General features: G+C 40.6%; 1 protein-coding gene across 1 annotated transcript in view; it reads left to right on the plus strand.

Moving 5' to 3' along the window:
- Window positions 1-1,822: 1,822 nt before the first annotated feature.
- LOC128733533 (frizzled-like) overlaps window positions 1,823-20,075 on the plus strand; it is a 103,285-nt gene continuing 85,032 nt past the window's right edge. The window contains exon 1 of the mRNA XM_053827184.1: window positions 1,823-3,198. Within this exon, the coding sequence (XP_053683159.1) occupies window positions 2,536-3,198 (663 nt within the window). The 5' untranslated portion in view covers window positions 1,823-2,535. The remainder of the gene's footprint in view (window positions 3,199-20,075) is intronic.

Raw genomic sequence — 20,075 nt, forward strand, 5'->3', positions numbered from 1 at the left:
TTACAACCACCCTGGAAACATTCTGGAACCTTTGAACGGCCAGTTTGTTTGGAGGAACATCAGAAAGTTGCGCTGCATATATCCGATCATTTTGTTGGTATGGTGAGTATTCGCTTTTGAGTTACAGTCGGGGTTAATCCTAAGTTAGCCGAGTCTTTATACTTAATGATTTTCCGGTATGGTACAAGGTTATTAGTCTGAGATCTAAATTTTGCCGATGGAACTGCTTCCTTCGGTTGATCTAAGAGCGATGCTACATATGTTTCTGACCGGTTCTTGTCTGGGAAACAGGCGCTCATGAAAACGATCAAGATGAATCGTTTTATATGATAATCAACAGCAAAAGTTTATTTCAACATAACAAAGGCCGCGCAGGTTGCGTGTTCCATAAACCTGATGTAAGTGTAAAAGTACAGTTAAAATAAAGTTAAAACGGCACTGAGGTAAAAAACTACAATAGAGCTACCTTTGACATAGCGAAAGGAAAGTGCCGATTCAATGATGGGAATTCTGGTTATCTGATCCATATCATTTGGAATTCATTAAATTTTATATGAAATTTTGAATAGAAGAGTAGAACGTAACCACCTTACCAAGTTCCAACTTTGGCAATACCAATTCGCGTTGACGGAGTTGCGGTATTGCCACCTATAAAAGTTTACGAGATGAGTTAAGTTGGGATAGGAATTTGTTAAAGAGCGCAAAAGACAGAAATAAAAATGCAGAGATTTTCACTCATACGCCATATGGCAAGCTCGTGATAGTAAAAGAGATCGTGGAACTCCGTCATCGCGAATTGTGTCATAATTGATGTGCCACCCAGATGGCCTCGAAGTACGACGCAGGTCTAACAAGCTCAGCTGATAGAGGCTGTAAGAGTCATTAGGATCTTTCGTGTAGAAACAGAAGGTCAAGTTTCGAAAACGGATTATAGCATCTTAGCTTTGCATCCTGCTGCAATTACTTCAAATCCATGGCTCCAGGCATAGTCACGTTAAGTACTATGAAGTAGTGCGTCCCCTCTCACTCCTACATAATCGAGCCTCATCTAATGTCATTCTCGTTAGTGACGAAACCGCAAATTACTTCATGTGAGCAAACTAGCCCTACTAGCACGGTTGTTACAAAGTTGTTGTGATAACCGAAATATGACTAATTTCAGTCGTAATCCGGTTGCTACAACTAAATGGGCCTAAAATGTGTTACTTGGGAGGGTGATTTATGTATTTTGGACAGGCGTTACGCGTACTCTATTTTGGACATTTACGGCAAAATCAAATGGAAATTCCATTGTTCGACTCAACGAAATTTATTTACAAACTATAATTGAATGTTAGTACTTTCAGTTACAAAGCTCGTTTTCATCTGCAAATGAAGAACTGTCTCTCACACTGTCATGTCGACGTCCACCAGTAATAAACGACCGACCGTAAGGTTTATTTTTTTGCCAGACAACATTCCGGTGTCCGTTGTTGACAATTGATCATTCTCCACCATTCCAAACAGACGCTTCCGTCGGCCAACACAAAAAAAAACTTATCTAGAGCTCTTCTTACCCATGTATAACACATTTTCGTACAGTTTGCTACATTCTTCGTAAGCAAAATGCACTTGCCGCTTCTTGTTTACATCCGAACTGCATGTGTTCAGCAGCCACACGCACACTAACGTCTCTGAACCGAGCCGAACCGATCCGAGCCCGAGCAACGAACGGACGAAGCACCACGAACAGTGAAACATGCAAACCATCGACACGACCAGTTCATTCAGTCGTTCTTCGGATACGGTCGAGTTCGGTTCGGATTTTGCGCTTTCTCATAACGTAACATCTGTGTGTATTTCGTTCTGAAGGATTACAGTACACTGCAGCAATCGTCGGATGTTGCTGGTGGAAGCTGCAAACAATGACTCGTACATCATAGTTTGCAAATTATATGCGGTCCATCTCGTCGGAGGACGCTTTCATTGTATCCGAAAGCATGCTGCATCAAACTGTGTTGGGCTGAGGAGCTGCAGAATGTGATCAACTCCAGACCGAGCACGTCAGTGTTGGCGAAAGTGGCCGTCCGAAGAGCAGCAGATACAGCAAAGTGTGAGGAGAGCTTAACGGAATCGGTTGATTTGCAAGAAAGCAAAGCGATTCTGGAAAAGAATCACATTCATTCAGCGCTAAACGGCAAACCGAAGATTGTGAAAAACGTGTGCAGAAAGAAAATTCGGAAATTGGAGTTGAAGAGCGGTGTGTTGGTGTTTTTTTTTGTTCATGCAAAAAAAATGTATTGATGGCGGCACGGTATTGAAGTGCATCTTCGGGCTGGATTTTGCCTGGAGCGAGGAATAAGATGTGTGTTCGAAGATAGTTTCATCTGCTGTGTTGTTGTTTATTGCTTACAATGATTACCCTCAGCTGTGATGTGAAGTTATACGAAGGCAAAAAAATGCCTGTGAGGGTTAGGCTTGGGTGAGGAGTGTGTATAATGAAGGTGGCGAAGACAAGTGGAAAAGAAAATAAAGAGGGTGTAAAAAGTGAGCAAAATGGCAAACGTGTTTTTAATGTTCGGTTCGGCTATTGTCCTGCTGCTTGGTTATGCTAATGTTGGATTAAGCATTCAGCAGCACGATGCGTATGGTACGCATGAAACGTCCGCTATCGGACCGGAATCCGATTTTCAACACCACAACCGGTGTGAACCCATCACTATTCCCTTCTGTACGGATATTCAGTACAACAAAACTATCATGCCGAACTTGCTAGGTCACGTCAAACAGGAGGAAGCAGCGTTGGAGGTTCATCAGTTCATTCCGTTGGTCAAAATTGACTGCAGTCCGGATCTGAAATTTTTCCTCTGCTCACTGTATGCACCGGTTTGCACGATCCTTAACTATCCCATACCGCCATGCCGCAGTCTGTGCGAAAGCGCGCGCGTTTGCGAAAGTATCATGCGGACATTTGACTTCCAGTGGCCGGAGAATCTCGAATGCAGTAAGTTTCCAGCCGACGGTCAGGAGATCTGTGTGTCACAAAACAACTCTTCCGAGAGCACGTCAATACCACCGAGTGCGATCCATACCACTAAACCACAGGTTCCTCGACGGAACACCGCACCCAACGTGCCCCATCGTGATCTGGGCTTCATCTGTCCCGTTCAACTGAAAGCTCCGACGATAATGGGCTATCAACTGACGGTCGGTGGAAAGGTAAGTCAAGTGAGGAAAACCAGACTTCTTGTTCACATTTCAATCACGTAAGCTCGCATACGTTCAAAGACTCGGGAGCTGCCGGTCTGCTCGTGGTGGCCATTGTCGAATCGCTAGGAGCAACCATTTTTCGAACACAGACTGATTGACTGACTGCCTTCAATGCAGGACGGTTGACTCGACCGGGCACACACAGAGGGGTTCGCCGTTTATCTTGCACGAAGATTGGAAGGAAAAAGTCAGCTTCAGCGGTAGGACGAAATGGAAATACTGACGCAGAACGGGAAAGTTTGCCGTTTGCTGATGTTTAAAGATTAGATTCCTTGCTGTGTCTGTCCGTCTGTCTGCCTGCCTGCCTGCCTACTTGCCTGACACGATTGGCCTTGGCAACGCTGGGAGAGTCCAAGCTAACCAGCAGAGAATGATGCGCACAGTCGAAAACGATGGACGTTCAACTTTGCAATACTTGCAAGCTTGTCTGCCGGATTTGGATCGATAGGCGGCACTCTTCGTTCAGTGTGATGCCGTCTGTGACGTCGCCGAGCAGTTGTGTCGTCCTCCCCTTCTGAATTTTACCGAATAGAGCAAGTGTTTCGATTGCATTATGAGCTATACAATATTAAATGTTCATTCAAAACTTGGATTTGAACATAAATACTTGTTTGAATGTATCTAAATAAACTGTAAAACTTTGTTTACAACTGTACTTTAGTTCGTGATGTTTTATACGATTATCGCACGACAGACAACTCGTTCATTTCAAAATCACATGCAAAAAAAAAAGTGTAAAAAAGTGAATGTAAAATTCAGATGAAGTCTACTTCATTTAATGAAAGCGTGCTGATTTGACAACGGGATGGTGTACCCAGCGGTGGTAAAAGGAGGCAACAAAATTACAGGACGGTCTTTAAATTATGACCCTACCAATCGGTAAAGGCGATGAAATTGAGAAGTAATTCTGCCTGGTTGACAACGATCGATCGATGCCGTCGCATACAGGAGGTTTAACCCCCAACCAGTCAATGAATGTCAGACAATGAGTTCTTGTCTATATAGTTTGAACCATTGTGCCATAAAACAACTCGTATATTCACGACTTTTTTAATGTGAATAAAACAAACGATGAAATTTGTGCGAAGATGGACTTTTATGATGTACATTAATAGATTGGAATTAAAGTTTTATGCGATGTTTCCTTTTAGGATCGAAAAATTCAGACTGGAATGTTGAATGTTCGATTGTTTTTCAACGAAGTTGAAGATTGATTTTAAACTCCATAAAACTTGCTTGATTTGTCCGTAATTATTCGTTAGAACATTAACCTTACAAGCAGTTTATTTTACAATCAATTATTACCCATTTCAATTAACAATAAATTAAATAGTTGGCAAAATTATTGCCTAAGTGCAGTCCTTTCTCCAAAAAGGTGCACTGGATTCTGATTTATTAAAGTAAATAATACCGTTAATTAAATTAAATTTAAATGCAAGTTGAATTAATTAAAATTTTGGTTGTTGCTATTTTAACAACTTTGGTGAAACTTCTAGCTCGAACGATTAAAAATAAAAAATGTTTTGACTTACTGTAAAAATCATAATTAAAATCTATCTATCTTTAAATTTATAAAAATTTGATCAAAAACTCTTATATTATTTTTTCTCAACAATATGTACTTAACATACATACTAGCAGTATTTCCTTCAGATTCATTGCTGTGTGAAGTTTTTTTTTACTGAAATGGGAAAACCAATTGCACAACAGAGAGGCAATATTACACCAATGCAATGGATACGGCAAATGTAGCAGGTGGGATTTCATCTTTCTCGTTCTTCAAATAATTCTGCATCGGTTAAATATTGACATTGCACTCCACTGTAGAGTATTGAAAATCGCTTCGTCTTCACTTTTGTCCCATTTCGACCTTTTGGTTCAAAACCATATTGCTCCACAATCGATTGATAGATTCTTTTACTTTGAGGAGCTCAAGGTAATTAAACAATCATTTAATATCATCCACGCCAAGCACATTTGCTATGTGCTTATTTTTATTGAGTTCAATGTTTTCTTAGGGAATCATTGATTAATTTTATATTTCTAAATCCTTGTCTAAATATTGATGGACCCCTCCGACTTGCAGGTTTCGAAACAGACACTGGCAGTTGCTAGCGAATACTGTCACCCTCATGAATATCTTTTGCTGCCTGATTCATTATTGAATTTCAGTAATATCATTCATACCAAAGCATGCAACTGTCCTGTTGCTGATGTTTAATCGACTGCATCAGTTCTACGGGACATAATACCGGTAGTATCCCGAAAGCCCGTAATCCGGCACTCGACACTCAGTCGAATCCGGCCCTGTGGTCAAAACTGCAGAAAGAGAAATTTTTGCAGCTTCCATCGGCCGTTTTTTCAACTATTGAACAAAATCTACTCACACAAGGCACGAAGAAAACGCGGCTATTGGTTTTTGTTACCAAAACGTGCGTGGATTGCGCCCAAAGTTGATCATTGCTGTGGACATCATCGTCTTCACCGAAGCATTTCATTGTGATCTGTCATCTGTGTCCACATAATAGCAACAAATTACGTAGTAGCGATGTGTTTATCATGATTTAAACGAGGCTAAAAGTTTTTAAATATGGTTTCCCTCCTCATCTGAAATACGCTCGAACAAAATGATGGATTTCGGAGATCTTGTTACCCTTCTTTCTCCTTCCTTCTGTCTTCCAATTAGCATTAGAAATCACATCTGTTGTCTATCGATTGTTTAATTCAGATCCTAACCATTTCGACCTCGTGCTATATTCGATGACTATAATCATTCCGGTCTTGTTTAAATTTTTTTTGCTAATGCGTCTTTAGCAGTGAATGGCAAAAATTCTTTAGATTGCGATGTTCTCTAGGGCGCAATTTACCTGGATATCAAAAGAAACTGTCGATCGAGATGGCGATTCAGTTTTGGCGCTTAACTCCCCATATTCCCCGTACAAGAAAATGGACACTTTCTATCCGGCTAATTTGTGTCTGCTTAACGGGAAACTTTTCGTCGTAATCATTAACTTTTCGTCGTAGAGCCCAATTTCGGAGGCAGTTTTCAGGCTCAAAAACGGGGTTCTGTTTATAGAAATGTATTCACTGCATTCTTCTTGCCAATCTGAACACAAAGAATATATTTTGATGAATAAAATTTTTGTTTCAAACAAAAAAACTGCTTTTAAAAGTTGCAGAATCGATGATGACTAATTTCACCTTAAAGATTTCGGAAAATATCGTCCACTACGGATGTTATCGAGAGTCTTCACGACGACACATGAGCAAAGCCTTGGGTATAAATGTCTTTATGGTTTACCATTCTTTATCGACAGACTTTGCAGCCGGTTATTAGAGTACAGGACAATTACGAGGCTAGTGCAACGATTCTACTAACTCTGGTAACACCTCCCAGCCAGAGTTCAGTCGCGTACGGATATCCGCACTTCGAGCCTATCAGAGGAATAGAAACCCTGTTAATCGATATTGTTTTACCTCGGCAAGCAGATCGTATCTGAATAGAAATCGTTAAAAAAGTTTTGTACGTAAAATTGAACGCAACTTACGTTTGAATCCCAAAAGTTTTTTGAAGGTTTATCAATTCAAAACGAAAACAGAACGGGCTCAGTGAGGCGTCGACAGATAACAGCAAATGCGGATTGTTTGCTGAGCATTTTGCTAATGTCTTTAATACCAGATGTGCTTCGTTGGGTGATATTGCAGCAGGCTGACAATTTTGTCACCACAGAAACATTCGCAACTACGGAAGAAGAAGTCGCTAAGGCCGTTCGTAATATGAAGCAGTCCTATTGCCCTGGATCCGATTGTATTTCTACTGCTTTGCTAAAGAAATGTTACTATTCTTTAAAAGTTACCGCAAACTTCTATCTTCAATCTTTCATTGCAATGACATCAATTTCCTTGTAGCGAGAGGGAATCTTGTATGTTTCTGGTGGTGTCAAAATGGGCGATAAACGTAATGTGGAACAGTATCGAGGGTTTTGCTGTTTGTGCGTCTGCTCAAAAGTTTTTGAAGCGATTGTCTACGATCGTCTAATGTTCAGCATAAAAAACTACATTTCTACTGCACTTCATGGATTTTTCCCTGGCAGGTCCGTATTTACTAACTTATTAAAATTTATTTCTTTCCGCTTGCGTTGTATGGATCGAAAAATCCAGATTAACGCTATTTATACAGATCTGAAGGCTCCATTCAATCGTGTCGATCATGGGATACTGTGTGCTAAGTTTATTAAACTCGGATTACTTGTCGCGTTGGTAGCATGGTTGGAATCCTGCCTGCGAAATCGCAAAATTGCTGTGAAATTGAGTACGTCATAATCTAACTGGTTTAACATGGATTCCGGGATTCCACAAGGCCGTATTCTGGGACCCCTACTGTTTTCGTTGTTTATCAATGATAACACAAAGCTGTTACTCACGGCAAACGATTATTATATGCGGACGACACTTAAATCTATCAGGTTGTTCAACTCGCGATAATTGTTAAATTCAATAATCGTGATGATTGTTCCGGACTTCAAGCTTTAACTAATTTGTTCGCTGACTGGTACCGCCGTAATTACATGACATTTACCATTTCAAAACGCACTGCGATGTGTTTTCATCGCAAAAACAACCTTTGCACTTTGACTCCCGTATTGATGGAATATCTCTTCAAAGCAAGGAAGGTGTAACTGATCTGGGTGTAATTTTGGACGCTCAATTGTCATTTATGCAGAATTACTCCATGATCATTAGCAAGGCAAATCGCCAGCTAGAATCAATTGTCAGAATCGGCAAAGAGTTTGATGATCCTGGGACCTTGCGGGCCCTCTATTGCTCGCTGATACGCTCAATTCTAAAGTCTGCCTGAGGCGCCCGCAACGCCATCAACATCTTCTACGTTTGAACGTTTATTGAACGAATTACGGCCAAACATTTTCATACGCATATCAGCGTAACTAACAAATGAGTTATATGCAGGCTTCATTTTCAGTTTTTTGCTCAGTAGATGCTCATTTGACTGTAGCGCTTCAACGATACAGAATTCGAAGAAGTGGTACGAAGGGCAATTGTAGAGCTAATTATTATCTACATTATTGTTGAAGAAAGTATAGTTCTACCTTTCTATTTACGGCGCTATGGGGTTGCAACCCCGTTGGTAGCAAAAAGAGTGCTCATTTGGCTACCAACGGGGTAGCAATCGCATAGCACCGTAAATACAAGAGATAAAAGTATACTTTCTTCAACAATAATATAGATAATAATTAGCTCTACAATTGCCCTTTACAGTACTTTTTCGAATTCGGATTAGTTGAGCCGCTGTAGTCAAATGAGCATCTACTGAGCAAATAACCGAGAATGAAGCCTGGTTATATGTACCTACATATACCCTGAAAAATCGTATCTGATGCACAAAACTAGCATATGCGTACTAATTTGGAGGCCATATACGTAATACAAAATATTTATTTTTATCGGCTGTCAGTCTTGATAAATCAGAACAGATTTTGTACTTTCTCCGACGTTTCGACTATATTTTGTAGTCTTTATCAAGGATTTCTACGATACATTGGGTGTTAGATATGTTACAAATTTTGTTAATTTTCAATTTTATACGTACAATACTGTCTGTCCTTTGTCAATTGTCTTTGTTTAGTTAAAGTAACATGTCCTAAGTTATTTTTGTTGCACATCTGTTTTCCTGTCTGTTAAATTAAATTAAATTGTCACGATTTGGGTATTTCTTTGCACTGTCGGTCTAACGTCCACTTATTGTACCTGGTTTATGTTTGAATATCTGGCTATAGTGCTATGGTAAAGGGGTGTTGGTGGGTTTAAGAGAAGCTAGTAATCCTGAGTATGTATGGTTGAGGCCTTCTACGTCGGTACGCTTGTTGATGGAGTTGCGAGAATTTGAGATATGGCACATTTCTAGTATAGGTAGTGGATATTTTTTGTAACTGTGATCAATAATTTTAGTATTGGTCAGATCAAATCTATGGCCTTGGTCTACGCAATGGGCTATCAGCGCTGTTTTTTCTCTGAGAGAAACAATCTGGTGGTCGCTTGCAGAGAGTCCGTTGCTCAGTAGTTTGTCCAGCTGATTGACGGTCGTTTGATGTCCGGAGAGTCTCGTTTTCAGATGGTTAGTAGTCATACCAATGTAAACCGACTCGCAATCGTGGCATTTTATACTGTAGATGACGTTGTGTTGTTGTGACGGTGGTATGATGTCTTTCACTGGAGGGATGAAGGTGTTTATATTGTTGGTGGTAGTGTATGCTAGTTTGATATTGCCAAATCCTCTCCTGAGAATTTTGGCAATGCGGGGTGACAGTTCGGCGATGTGTGGGATGGATCTGTAGATCTGTTCGTCTGGTAGATTCTTAGCTGGGCTCGTGTTGGACGGTTGTATGGACATTGGCGGCGTGTGTGTCGTTAGAATACGCGTTGGCGGTTTATTTTGTTGATAGTCCTGTGATGGCATGTTCTGTAGTGGTGGTGGGCTCGGCGGGGCTGGCATGTTCTGTACTGGTGGTGGGATCTGCGGGGCTGGCGGGCGGTGGTGATCGGGTGTTTGGTTTGCAGTTGGTGATTGATTAACGACGGTTGGGGTGTTTTGATTCACATATCGGTTCCAGCATCTGTTGATGAGTCTGGCTGGATAGTCATTGCGCTGTAGATGTGTTCTAATGATGGTGTATTTCTGCGTGGTGGTATAGTCCGTGGACAGCTTATCAACACGCGTGATAAAGTTGATAGCGGTGTTCATTTTCTGGCTTAACGGGTGGAACGAGTGGTAGTTCATAAGTCTACCTGAGGCTATACTTTTGGTGTACCATTGTGTGCGGATGGTTTGGTTGTTTTTGCGGATTAGTAGCATATCTAAGTATGGTAATTGCATGTCCTTTTCTTCTTCGCAGGTAAACTGTAGCATTGGGTGGTAATTGTTGAAGGATTTGAGTATTTGTGACACTTTATCTTGTTGAACGGCTAGGAATAAATCATCTACATATTTTTTGATTATAGTTATGGGCGTGTCGATTGTCCTGACTATGTTGTCTATTAGAGTATCCATTACGATTTCGGCTAGAATGGGTGAGAGCGGATTCCCCATAGCAGTTCCGCTGACTTGCTGATAGTATTTATTATCGAATTGAAAGTAACTGCATTCCATACAAAATGTGACCATCTCTAGAAAGATATCTAAACAGATGTTGGTGTTTGTCCTGATCTGTTGCCAGTTGTCTATTATTGCTTTCGTCACTAAGTCTTGTGGAATGTTGGTAAATAGTGAGATCACATCGAGAGAAATCATGATGTGACTTTGTGGCAGTGTGGCTGAGTTAATGAATTGGCAGAACGTAAACGAGTCTTTAACGTTGTACGGACTTTTTGTGGATTTCTGTAGTATTTGGCTTACATACTTTGAGAGGTTGTAGGATGGAGCGGTGACGTTCGGTACGACGGGGCGGAGTGGCAGGTCTGGTTTATGGGCTTTGGGTTGACCGTATATTCGGGGGCATGTGGCTGTATTGGTTTTTATGAAGTAGTACGTTCGATGGTCGATCAGCTGTAAGTCTAGTAGGCGTTGTGCAATTTTGTTGTTCCTAGTTTGGTATCTGCTTGTTGGGTCTCTGGTTATCTGTTTGTATGTATTTGGATCTTGCAGTAGTTTGGTCATCTTGGCACGGTAGTCTTCGATATCCATTATGACAGTTCGGTTCCCCTTGTCGGCAGGTATGATACGGATGTTTGGGTTTTCCTTTAGAAAGTTTTTTGTGTCTTTTACAGCAGCTTTGCAAAAGGACGTGAGGCGGGTATTTTGGTTTTGTGTCTTCATTTTCTGGATGTGATTCTGAACAGCATTGACTATTTGGCATCTGGTTTCGTTCTGTACGGTTTTATCCGGATTCAATCGTAATATTGATTCTATATCGGCAATTAGATGGTATGCCGATAAAAATAAATATAAAATTTCACAGTCGACAAAACATACCCAATTAAGCAATGGCGAATACAGCACACCGAAGCTTCTACTACTACATTGACATACACTACGGTCACGAAACCACACAAAGACTAAAACAGTATGCAACCCTGAATATCAAACTAGCAAACATGGTGAGCCGAAAAAACTTCCTAATAAAGTGTAGAAAGGACGGAATAAGTCCTGCACATATTACCAACGCATTCAAATGCATACATTCTCTACTAGAGGAAAACAGTCCATACTTAAACAAAATCTCCAAGAATATCGAACGGTTCAAGAGGTCAATACTGTCTGTTGAAATACAACACACATTCTACAAAATCAAACAGATAAACCAACAGATTCACCAGCACAAGCAAGATATCAATAGATCAGTCGACAGTGAAATACGAAAAACCTTCTTTTTCACACAAGAGGCAGCGTATCAGAACTGTTTACACCGCAAAACCAAAAGTACCGAAAAGAAACTACGGAACATTCAAACCAAAACAGAAAACCGAGAAACATTAATACCTGGATTCAACGAGAATGCACTTTACAACGCCACCAACCAGCAGTTACCAAAAAACGTTAGCGCCCTGCTGAGCCTGGGCCCAAAATTCGCACTTCCGTATACCACTATATACCAGCTCCCTACATACCATCTAATTGCCGATATAGAATCAATATTACGATTGAATCCGGATAAAACCGTACAGAACGAAACCAGATGCCAAATAGTCAATGCTGTTCAGAATCACATCCAGAAAATGAAGACACAAAACCAAAATACCCGCCTCACGTCCTTTTGCAAAGCTGCTGTAAAAGACACAAAAAACTTTCTAAAGGAAAACCCAAACATCCGTATCATACCTGCCGACAAGGGGAACCGAACTGTCATAATGGATATCGAAGACTACCGTGCCAAGATGACCAAACTACTGCAAGATCCAAATACATACAAACAGATAACCAGAGACCCAACAAGCAGATACCAAACTAGGAACAACAAAATTGCACAACGCCTACTAGACTTACAGCTGATCGACCATCGAACGTACTACTTCATAAAAACCAATACAGCCACATGCCCCCGAATATACGGTCAACCCAAAGCCCATAAACCAGACCTGCCACTCCGCCCCGTCGTACCGAACGTCACCGCTCCATCCTACAACCTCTCAAAGTATGTAAGCCAAATACTACAGAAATCCACAAAAAGTCCGTACAACGTTAAAGACTCGTTTACGTTCTGCCAATTCATTAACTCAGCCACACTGCCACAAAGTCACATCATGATTTCTCTCGATGTGATCTCACTATTTACCAACATTCCACAAGACTTAGTGACGAAAGCAATAATAGACAACTGGCAACAGATCAGGACAAACACCAACATCTGTTTAGATATCTTTCTAGAGATGGTCACATTTTGTATGGAATGCAGTTACTTTCAATTCGATAATAAATACTATCAGCAAGTCAGCGGAACTGCTATGGGGAATCCGCTCTCACCCATTCTAGCCGAAATCGTAATGGATACTCTAATAGACAACATAGTCAGGACAATCGACACGCCCATAACTATAATCAAAAAATATGTAGATGATTTATTCCTAGCCGTTCAACAAGATAAAGTGTCACAAATACTCAAATCCTTCAACAATTACCACCCAATGCTACAGTTTACCTGCGAAGAAGAAAAGGACATGCAATTACCATACTTAGATATGCTACTAATCCGCAAAAACAACCAAACCATCCGCACACAATGGTACACCAAAAGTATAGCCTCAGGTAGACTTATGAACTACCACTCGTTCCACCCGTTAAGCCAGAAAATGAACACCGCTATCAACTTTATCACGCGTGTTGATAAGCTGTCCACGGACTATACCACCACGCAGAAATACACCATCATTAGAACACATCTACAGCGCAATGACTATCCAGCCAGACTCATCAACAGATGCTGGAACCGATATGTGAATCAAAACACCCCAACCGTCGTTAATCAATCACCAACTGCAAACCAAACACCCGATCACCACCGCCCGCCAGCCCCGCAGATCCCACCACCAGTACAGAACATGCCAGCCCCGCCGAGCCCACCACCACTACAGAACATGCCATCACAGGACTATCAACAAAATAAACCGCCAACGCGTATTCTAACGACACACACGCCGCCAATGTCCATACAACCGTCCAACACGAGCCCAGCTAAGAATCTACCAGACGAACAGATCTACAGATCCATCCCACACATCGCCGAACTGTCACCCCGCATTGCCAAAATTCTCAGGAGAGGATTTGGCAATATCAAACTAGCATACACTACCACCAACAATATAAACACCTTCATCCCTCCAGTGAAAGACATCATACCACCGTCACAACAACACAACGTCATCTACAGTATAAAATGCCACGATTGCGAGTCGGTTTACATTGGTATGACTACTAACCATCTGAAAACGAGACTCTCCGGACATCAAACGACCGTCAATCAGCTGGACAAACTACTGAGCAACGGACTCTCTGCAAGCGACCACCAGATTGTTTCTCTCAGAGAAAAAACAGCGCTGATAGCCCATTGCGTAGACCAAGGCCATAGATTTGATCTGACCAATACTAAAATTATTGATCACAGTTACAAAAAATATCCACTACCTATACTAGAAATGTGCCATATCTCAAATTCTCGCAACTCCATCAACAAGCGTACCGACGTAGAAGGCCTCAACCATACATACTCAGGATTACTAGCTTCTCTTAAACCCACCAACACCCCTTTACCATAGCACTATAGCCAGATATTCAAACATAAACCAGGTACAATAAGTGGACGTTAGACCGACAGTGCAAAGAAATACCCAAATCGTGACAATTTAATTTAATTTAACAGACAGGAAAACAGATGTGCAACAAAAATAACTTAGGACATGTTACTTTAACTAAACAAAGACAATTGACAAAGGACAGACAGTATTGTACGTATAAAATTGAAAATTAACAAAATTTGTAACATATCTAACACCCAATGTATCGTAGAAATCCTTGATAAAGACTACAAAATATAGTCGAAACGTCGGAGAAAGTACAAAATCTGTTCTGATTTATCAAGACTGACAGCCGATAAAAATAAATATAAAATTTCACAGTCGACAAAACATACCCTACGTAATACAAAATATACGTTAACAATTCAACTTTCTAACTCTTTGTATGCGATAAGATCCGACTCAAAGCAATTAGTTTTGTGCTGCTAAACAATTCTGTACTGGAAGTCGCAAGTCAATCACTTGCTATCGTCAAATACGACAGAATATAAATTTGTGTATGTTTCATTAGGCTATACTTACGATCCTGAATTTAACGATAATTTTCGTACTTTGATATATGAGTTGGTGTTTGCTGGGATGAACCCATCCGTCGTCTGGCATTGGTTTATAAACAGGGTGATAATAATTTCAACTTTTAATATTTGTAAACTACTGTTTTTTGCTTATTTCAAATTATTTTCAAGTTGTGTATAGTTATTGTTCAAGGTATTTTTTGATGCATAATTTTTTAAAATAAAATGAATTTTAACATGGCTGTTCGACGCGAAACTCTGACATAGGGGCCATCCATATACCACTTGGACAGTTTAGAGGGGGGTGGGGGGTATGGAAATGTCCACGCTTGTCCACGGAATGGGGGAGGAGGTATCGTAATTGTCCACGTGGACAACTTTTTTTTAATCCCAAAAACAGAAATTAGAAACAGAAATATTGAATTAATTATACATAACTATTGATCAGTGATTGTTTTTAGGCTCAAATAAAGTTTTATCTTCTGATGAGGCATATGTTGACGTAAACACATGAACTGAGCATTACGGAAGGATTCGGCTTCAGAAGATTTTACGAATCGCGTCGCATCAGAAAGGTCCTGTGTTGTGTTGAAGTAGACGGAAAAGCTGAGGTGCTCTAGTTAGACAGAAACACTCTTGACGGAGAAGAATCGTCAAGCAAAAGTCAAACAGAAACTGACTTTCTTGTAGTCGATAATAATTCTACAGCGAAACAAGATTACTATGAACAGAAGAATTCAGATTCACCTTGCATACGGATTTTAACGCTGTGGGAATTTGACAGAAAATGCACGGAAAAACTCAAATTTCCGCAGCGACTCAAAGTCTGTATAGATTGTGTCGGTCTTTAGACTGGAGCGTATGTTTTTTTATAAATACTGCATATATCAAGTTGAAAACAAAATTTAGCACCTTGCATTTCTGTTTTGTCAAATTACACATAAGAAAAAAAATGTCCACGTGGACAAACAGAGAGGGGGGAAAGGGGGTAGGGGTTGAGTCAATGTTTACGCTTGTCCACGGTGGGGGATGGGGAGGGGGGTTGGAAATTTTTCTGTCCGCGTGGTATCTGGATGGCCCCATTTCATTTAGTACAGGTACTTAGTGGAATATAATTCGCCTATATAATATTCGGCTGAATATAGTCGGGACGCGAACGACTCATTGCTGTTACCGTAACATTTGCTTAGTAATCATCATCCTAATCTCACTATGTAAGTGCTTTAAAAGCTTATCATTTAGTTACTAAAAGCTGTAAAAAATTATTAATTCTTGGGGTCAACGTTACATGTTAGCTGTAGTTCGGTTCGGAAGAATCGAAGTTATTTAGTAAACGGTCGTGGGTGCTTCAAGGACGAAACTTAGGCTACCTTGTCTTTTACGCTATCTCGCTATTACGCGTTCTCGCCTGAATGTCATTTAGCATGTAGCGCATTAGCAAATTCTAATAACTTCCATAAACTTATGATTTGATATGTCTGATAAATTAACAATGTATAGAATATTGATTGACCAGGAACAGCCATCAAATTTAAATGTTTAAAAAATGATTCTTTTTGCTTCGATCACGATACGGGGCCATATGGGCCATATTTTAGTTAGTCATATTAGCCAGTTTTTATTAAAAAATAACATAAAAGATTATGTCATATAGAAGAAAGGAGAAATGTTGACTATTTCCATTTCATTTAGCGATTATTTGATGTTTTTTTTCTATTTACCAAATTTTATTCAGTTGAACAACATAGGCAACATGGCGGTTCAAGGGCCAGATAGATGAAAGACACAACTTTTGCTCTGTAACCGCTATTTTGGGTTGACATTATCAACAAGTTCATTAAACAAATGAGCGAAATTGGTTGTCCGATATGCCCAAACGAACGGTGGCCCATTTTGCCCCGTATGCTCATTATGCCCCTATCACCCCTACATTATCTGTTTGTGCAAGCTATCCTTGTGAAATTATAGCAGCTGATCGATATGTTTGAAACATGGTGCATACATAATTTGACAACATGGTGCATACATAATGACAATCAGTATTTTCAAATGTATCATAATCTCTTTCTATAGCAAACTGAACCCGATGACTTTCACTTGCTAGAAGTGTTTTCAACCAAGCAACAGAAACGACCGGAAAAAAACTGAAAAAATATCAATGCTGCGAATTGTGCGAAAAGTCAACCATGCCTTCTCACACGCAAAAGAAAATGAGAAAAATAGCATTCAACACTTACGCCGAACACACAGACGTAAAAAAACAGCGGCCGGTGCTGTGTGAGACATTTTGCTTCCCACACACTCGCGCACGCTCATCCTCACATCGTCTTCCTGCAGAGCTTATTTCCGAGGCTCATGGGGAATCAAATACCCGTGAGGCTAGTGGTGCACTGAAATACAAATTTTGCATTACTTTTTTCTCTTCTTCCTTATCTTCGCCCTCGATTCTACTCACGGGCGGGAGCGCGAGCCCTCGCGCGTAATCGACATTAGTAGATCGGGCTGCAACGACAAACGACGAGCGACGAGCGACAACTGTAATTGTTAGCTAAAAATATACGCGCAAAAACTCATTGCAGTGCATGAAGAAATAAGAGCGGGAGTTTTAAAGGGATGCTTATGCCGGTGTTTTCGTTAGAATGAGTACGCGTGTGTGAGAAAATTAGACCATTCGAGTGCGAGCTTCGCAACACTTTTTTCTGTTTCAAATCTTAACCTGCTTAAAAACTTATCGGCCTTCATGAGAGATTATTAGTTATCATTTCTTGCTCTTGTAGCCGACGTGCCATCCATTCGCCGCCCATTTAGTGAGTCGATAGACTGTCCTGTCATCGGGTATTGTCAAACTTGTCTCCATTATATTCGTTCTTGAGTTAGTTACTCGTTGCCAATTTTGAGCACCTCAGCACACGCAAGATGACTTATGATGAGCTCCGTACTCGTATTATTGTCTGCGATAACCAGAGATCCCAAATATATGAACAATTAGAATGGACACGAAAGTGCCCCCGAAATACGCACGTAGTACATCACTCGCTCCTTGGTAACTTTGATCAGCCCCGTTAGATTTCCGAAAAACCATTCTCATACATTACCTGCCATAGCTGGTCGCGCTCGGCTGAATCGTATGCTGCCCTGAAATCCACGTAAAAAATTTGATTCATAGTAATACGGGCTCCCATAAAGTCCCTTGCTATTGAAGATAGTCGACGTAACAATATCAGAGAGAGAGCACCTTGAGGCGGTGTTGATAATCGTAATACCAGGGAACAGCAATCGAGCTAATCTCCTTTTTGTAGATTGGACAAACCTTCCGTCCACTCCTCCGGTAGTCTTTGCGCCTCCCAAATTCTTGAAACTATCCAGGGAAGTGTTGTTGCTAATGGTGCTTTGCCATTTTTGTAGAGTTCTTGCGGAAGTCGATGCTTTCCGGTGGCTGTATTATTCTTCAGCTGGGCGGTTTTTTGCTGGATCTCTTTTAAATTGGGAGCCGGCACGCTGTTAGCGTTTATTGGTACTCCTACATACGCCATTTCCCAAAAAAAAGTTACAAACAAATACAAGTCGACATCATACTACGGTACTCCTAGGTTAACTTCCGCTTCGTCACTTTTTGTTGTATCGCAACATGCCCATGCCGATCCTAGTGCAATTTCATCTTCAGAATCGATTCATTATCGATGCATTTCTCTGCTCAAATCTGTATACAGTATCCTGTATCGCAACTTGCTTCATAGAATCGGTCATTACAGGAAACTTGTAGCCGAATATCTGTGCGATTCTCGAAAGGGACGCTTTACAATGGATCACATATGGTCGGTGTTAAATCAGGCCGGACAAAGCGCAAAATTTAAAAAAATAAGTTAATGACAGCAAACGATTAAGAATGTTCTAAGCTACATTTTACTCTGATCAGATTACATAAATATTAGTCAGAGATACTTAATGAGAGTGATACGTGTTTGTGTCTTGGCAACCAATTTTATTATTATTATTATACTTAATGGTTTCAAACGATTGTTAGCTTTAAACAATACAGTACTCGTACTTTGTTTCCCTCGAAATCAGTTTTTGTCATTTGGTTCGGTCTGATTTAACACCGACAATATATACCTTGCGACAGATCCTCAATAAATTCTGTGAATTCAATTTGCAGACTCCCGATTTGCTTACTTAAGTAGCACATTTACGATACTTTCAGTTGAAGTAACTTATTAATGACTCAAACTGGTCATATATCAGTAAGTTCAACTGTTTTATAACAACAGTGCCAGTAGCATATAGAGTCAAAGCGGAGTTCGATTCCGTTAAACGAATTTGGTTTTCCAACAAATTGATTCGTGATACCCTGGATGGTTTAAAGTTAAGCGTTAGAATTGGTGAGATATTGGACTCGTTTGTGAAGTTAGATGATTTGAAGCATTGTGCTCGAAACTGTATTGGAAGATGCTCTTCGAAGGATCGGCGTACAGAGAAGCGTTACTGTGAAAGCTGTCGAAAAGACGTATACGCATCTTAAAGGGGTTGCTAAGCTTAGGCTTTTCCCTCCGTTTTTCTTCCCGTGCTCATCAAGTAAATGACGACATGGGCAAGACACAAATCTTCCACACGATTATGAGGAACGTGCTGCTCCCCAAGTAGCACACTTTTGTCACTTCTGGTTGCTGTCAGTAATCGGTTACCACAACTAGTTTATAACAACTGTGCTAGTAGGGTCGAGCCACAGATGCTGATACCTGATGGACTTGGGCTTGGGTTTCGACTTAGGCTTAGGCTTGGGCTTGTGCTTCGGCTTGGGTAAATTTTGGCTTGGGTACGGAATTGGGGTTGGGTTTAGGCTTAGGCTTAGGTTTAGGCTAACTTAGAACTTAGAACTAGTTCAAATCGCAAATCATTACGTCTCCCCAGCGCAATACGGATTTCTCCCTGGTAGATTAACCATCATTAATCTCATCCAGTCCTCATCACTGTACCTTACCTCCATGAATCAGGGGGCTTTTAGTTGATGCGCTTTATACTGCTCTGAAAACAGTCTTCGATACAGTCAATCACCATATACTTCTTGCCAAAACTGAAGCCTTGTCTACTGGTTCAAGTCGTAACAGATTAAACGTCGACTTTGCGACAGATTGGATTCAACAGCATCAGAAAAATTCCTTAAACTTTCAGTCATCCCACAAGGCAGTCATTTAGGACCGTTGTTTAAAATATTTTTCAATAGCGTTTGCTTACCGCTTTTTACCGAAATGTTTCAAGCATGCAGGCCGTTGGCCTCAAACTTTTTTGAGTTATTAGAACGCCCATTGACTATCAGATGCTACAAAGAGACATCGACTAGTTTTACGACTGGTGCCAACGTAACTCAATGGTGATTAGCGAAGTGAAATGAACAAAAGTGAGCCCAATTCTATAGAGATTCCAATGTTGGAAAGAAGAGATTAAAAGAAACATACGTTGTGCGTAACTTTGCGTTTGTATTAGATTCCGAATTGAATTTTCGTGGCATTA

Source organism: Sabethes cyaneus, chromosome 2 (assembly GCF_943734655.1).
Source record: "Sabethes cyaneus chromosome 2, idSabCyanKW18_F2, whole genome shotgun sequence".
Classification (NCBI taxonomy): Eukaryota; Metazoa; Arthropoda; class Insecta; order Diptera; family Culicidae; genus Sabethes; species Sabethes cyaneus.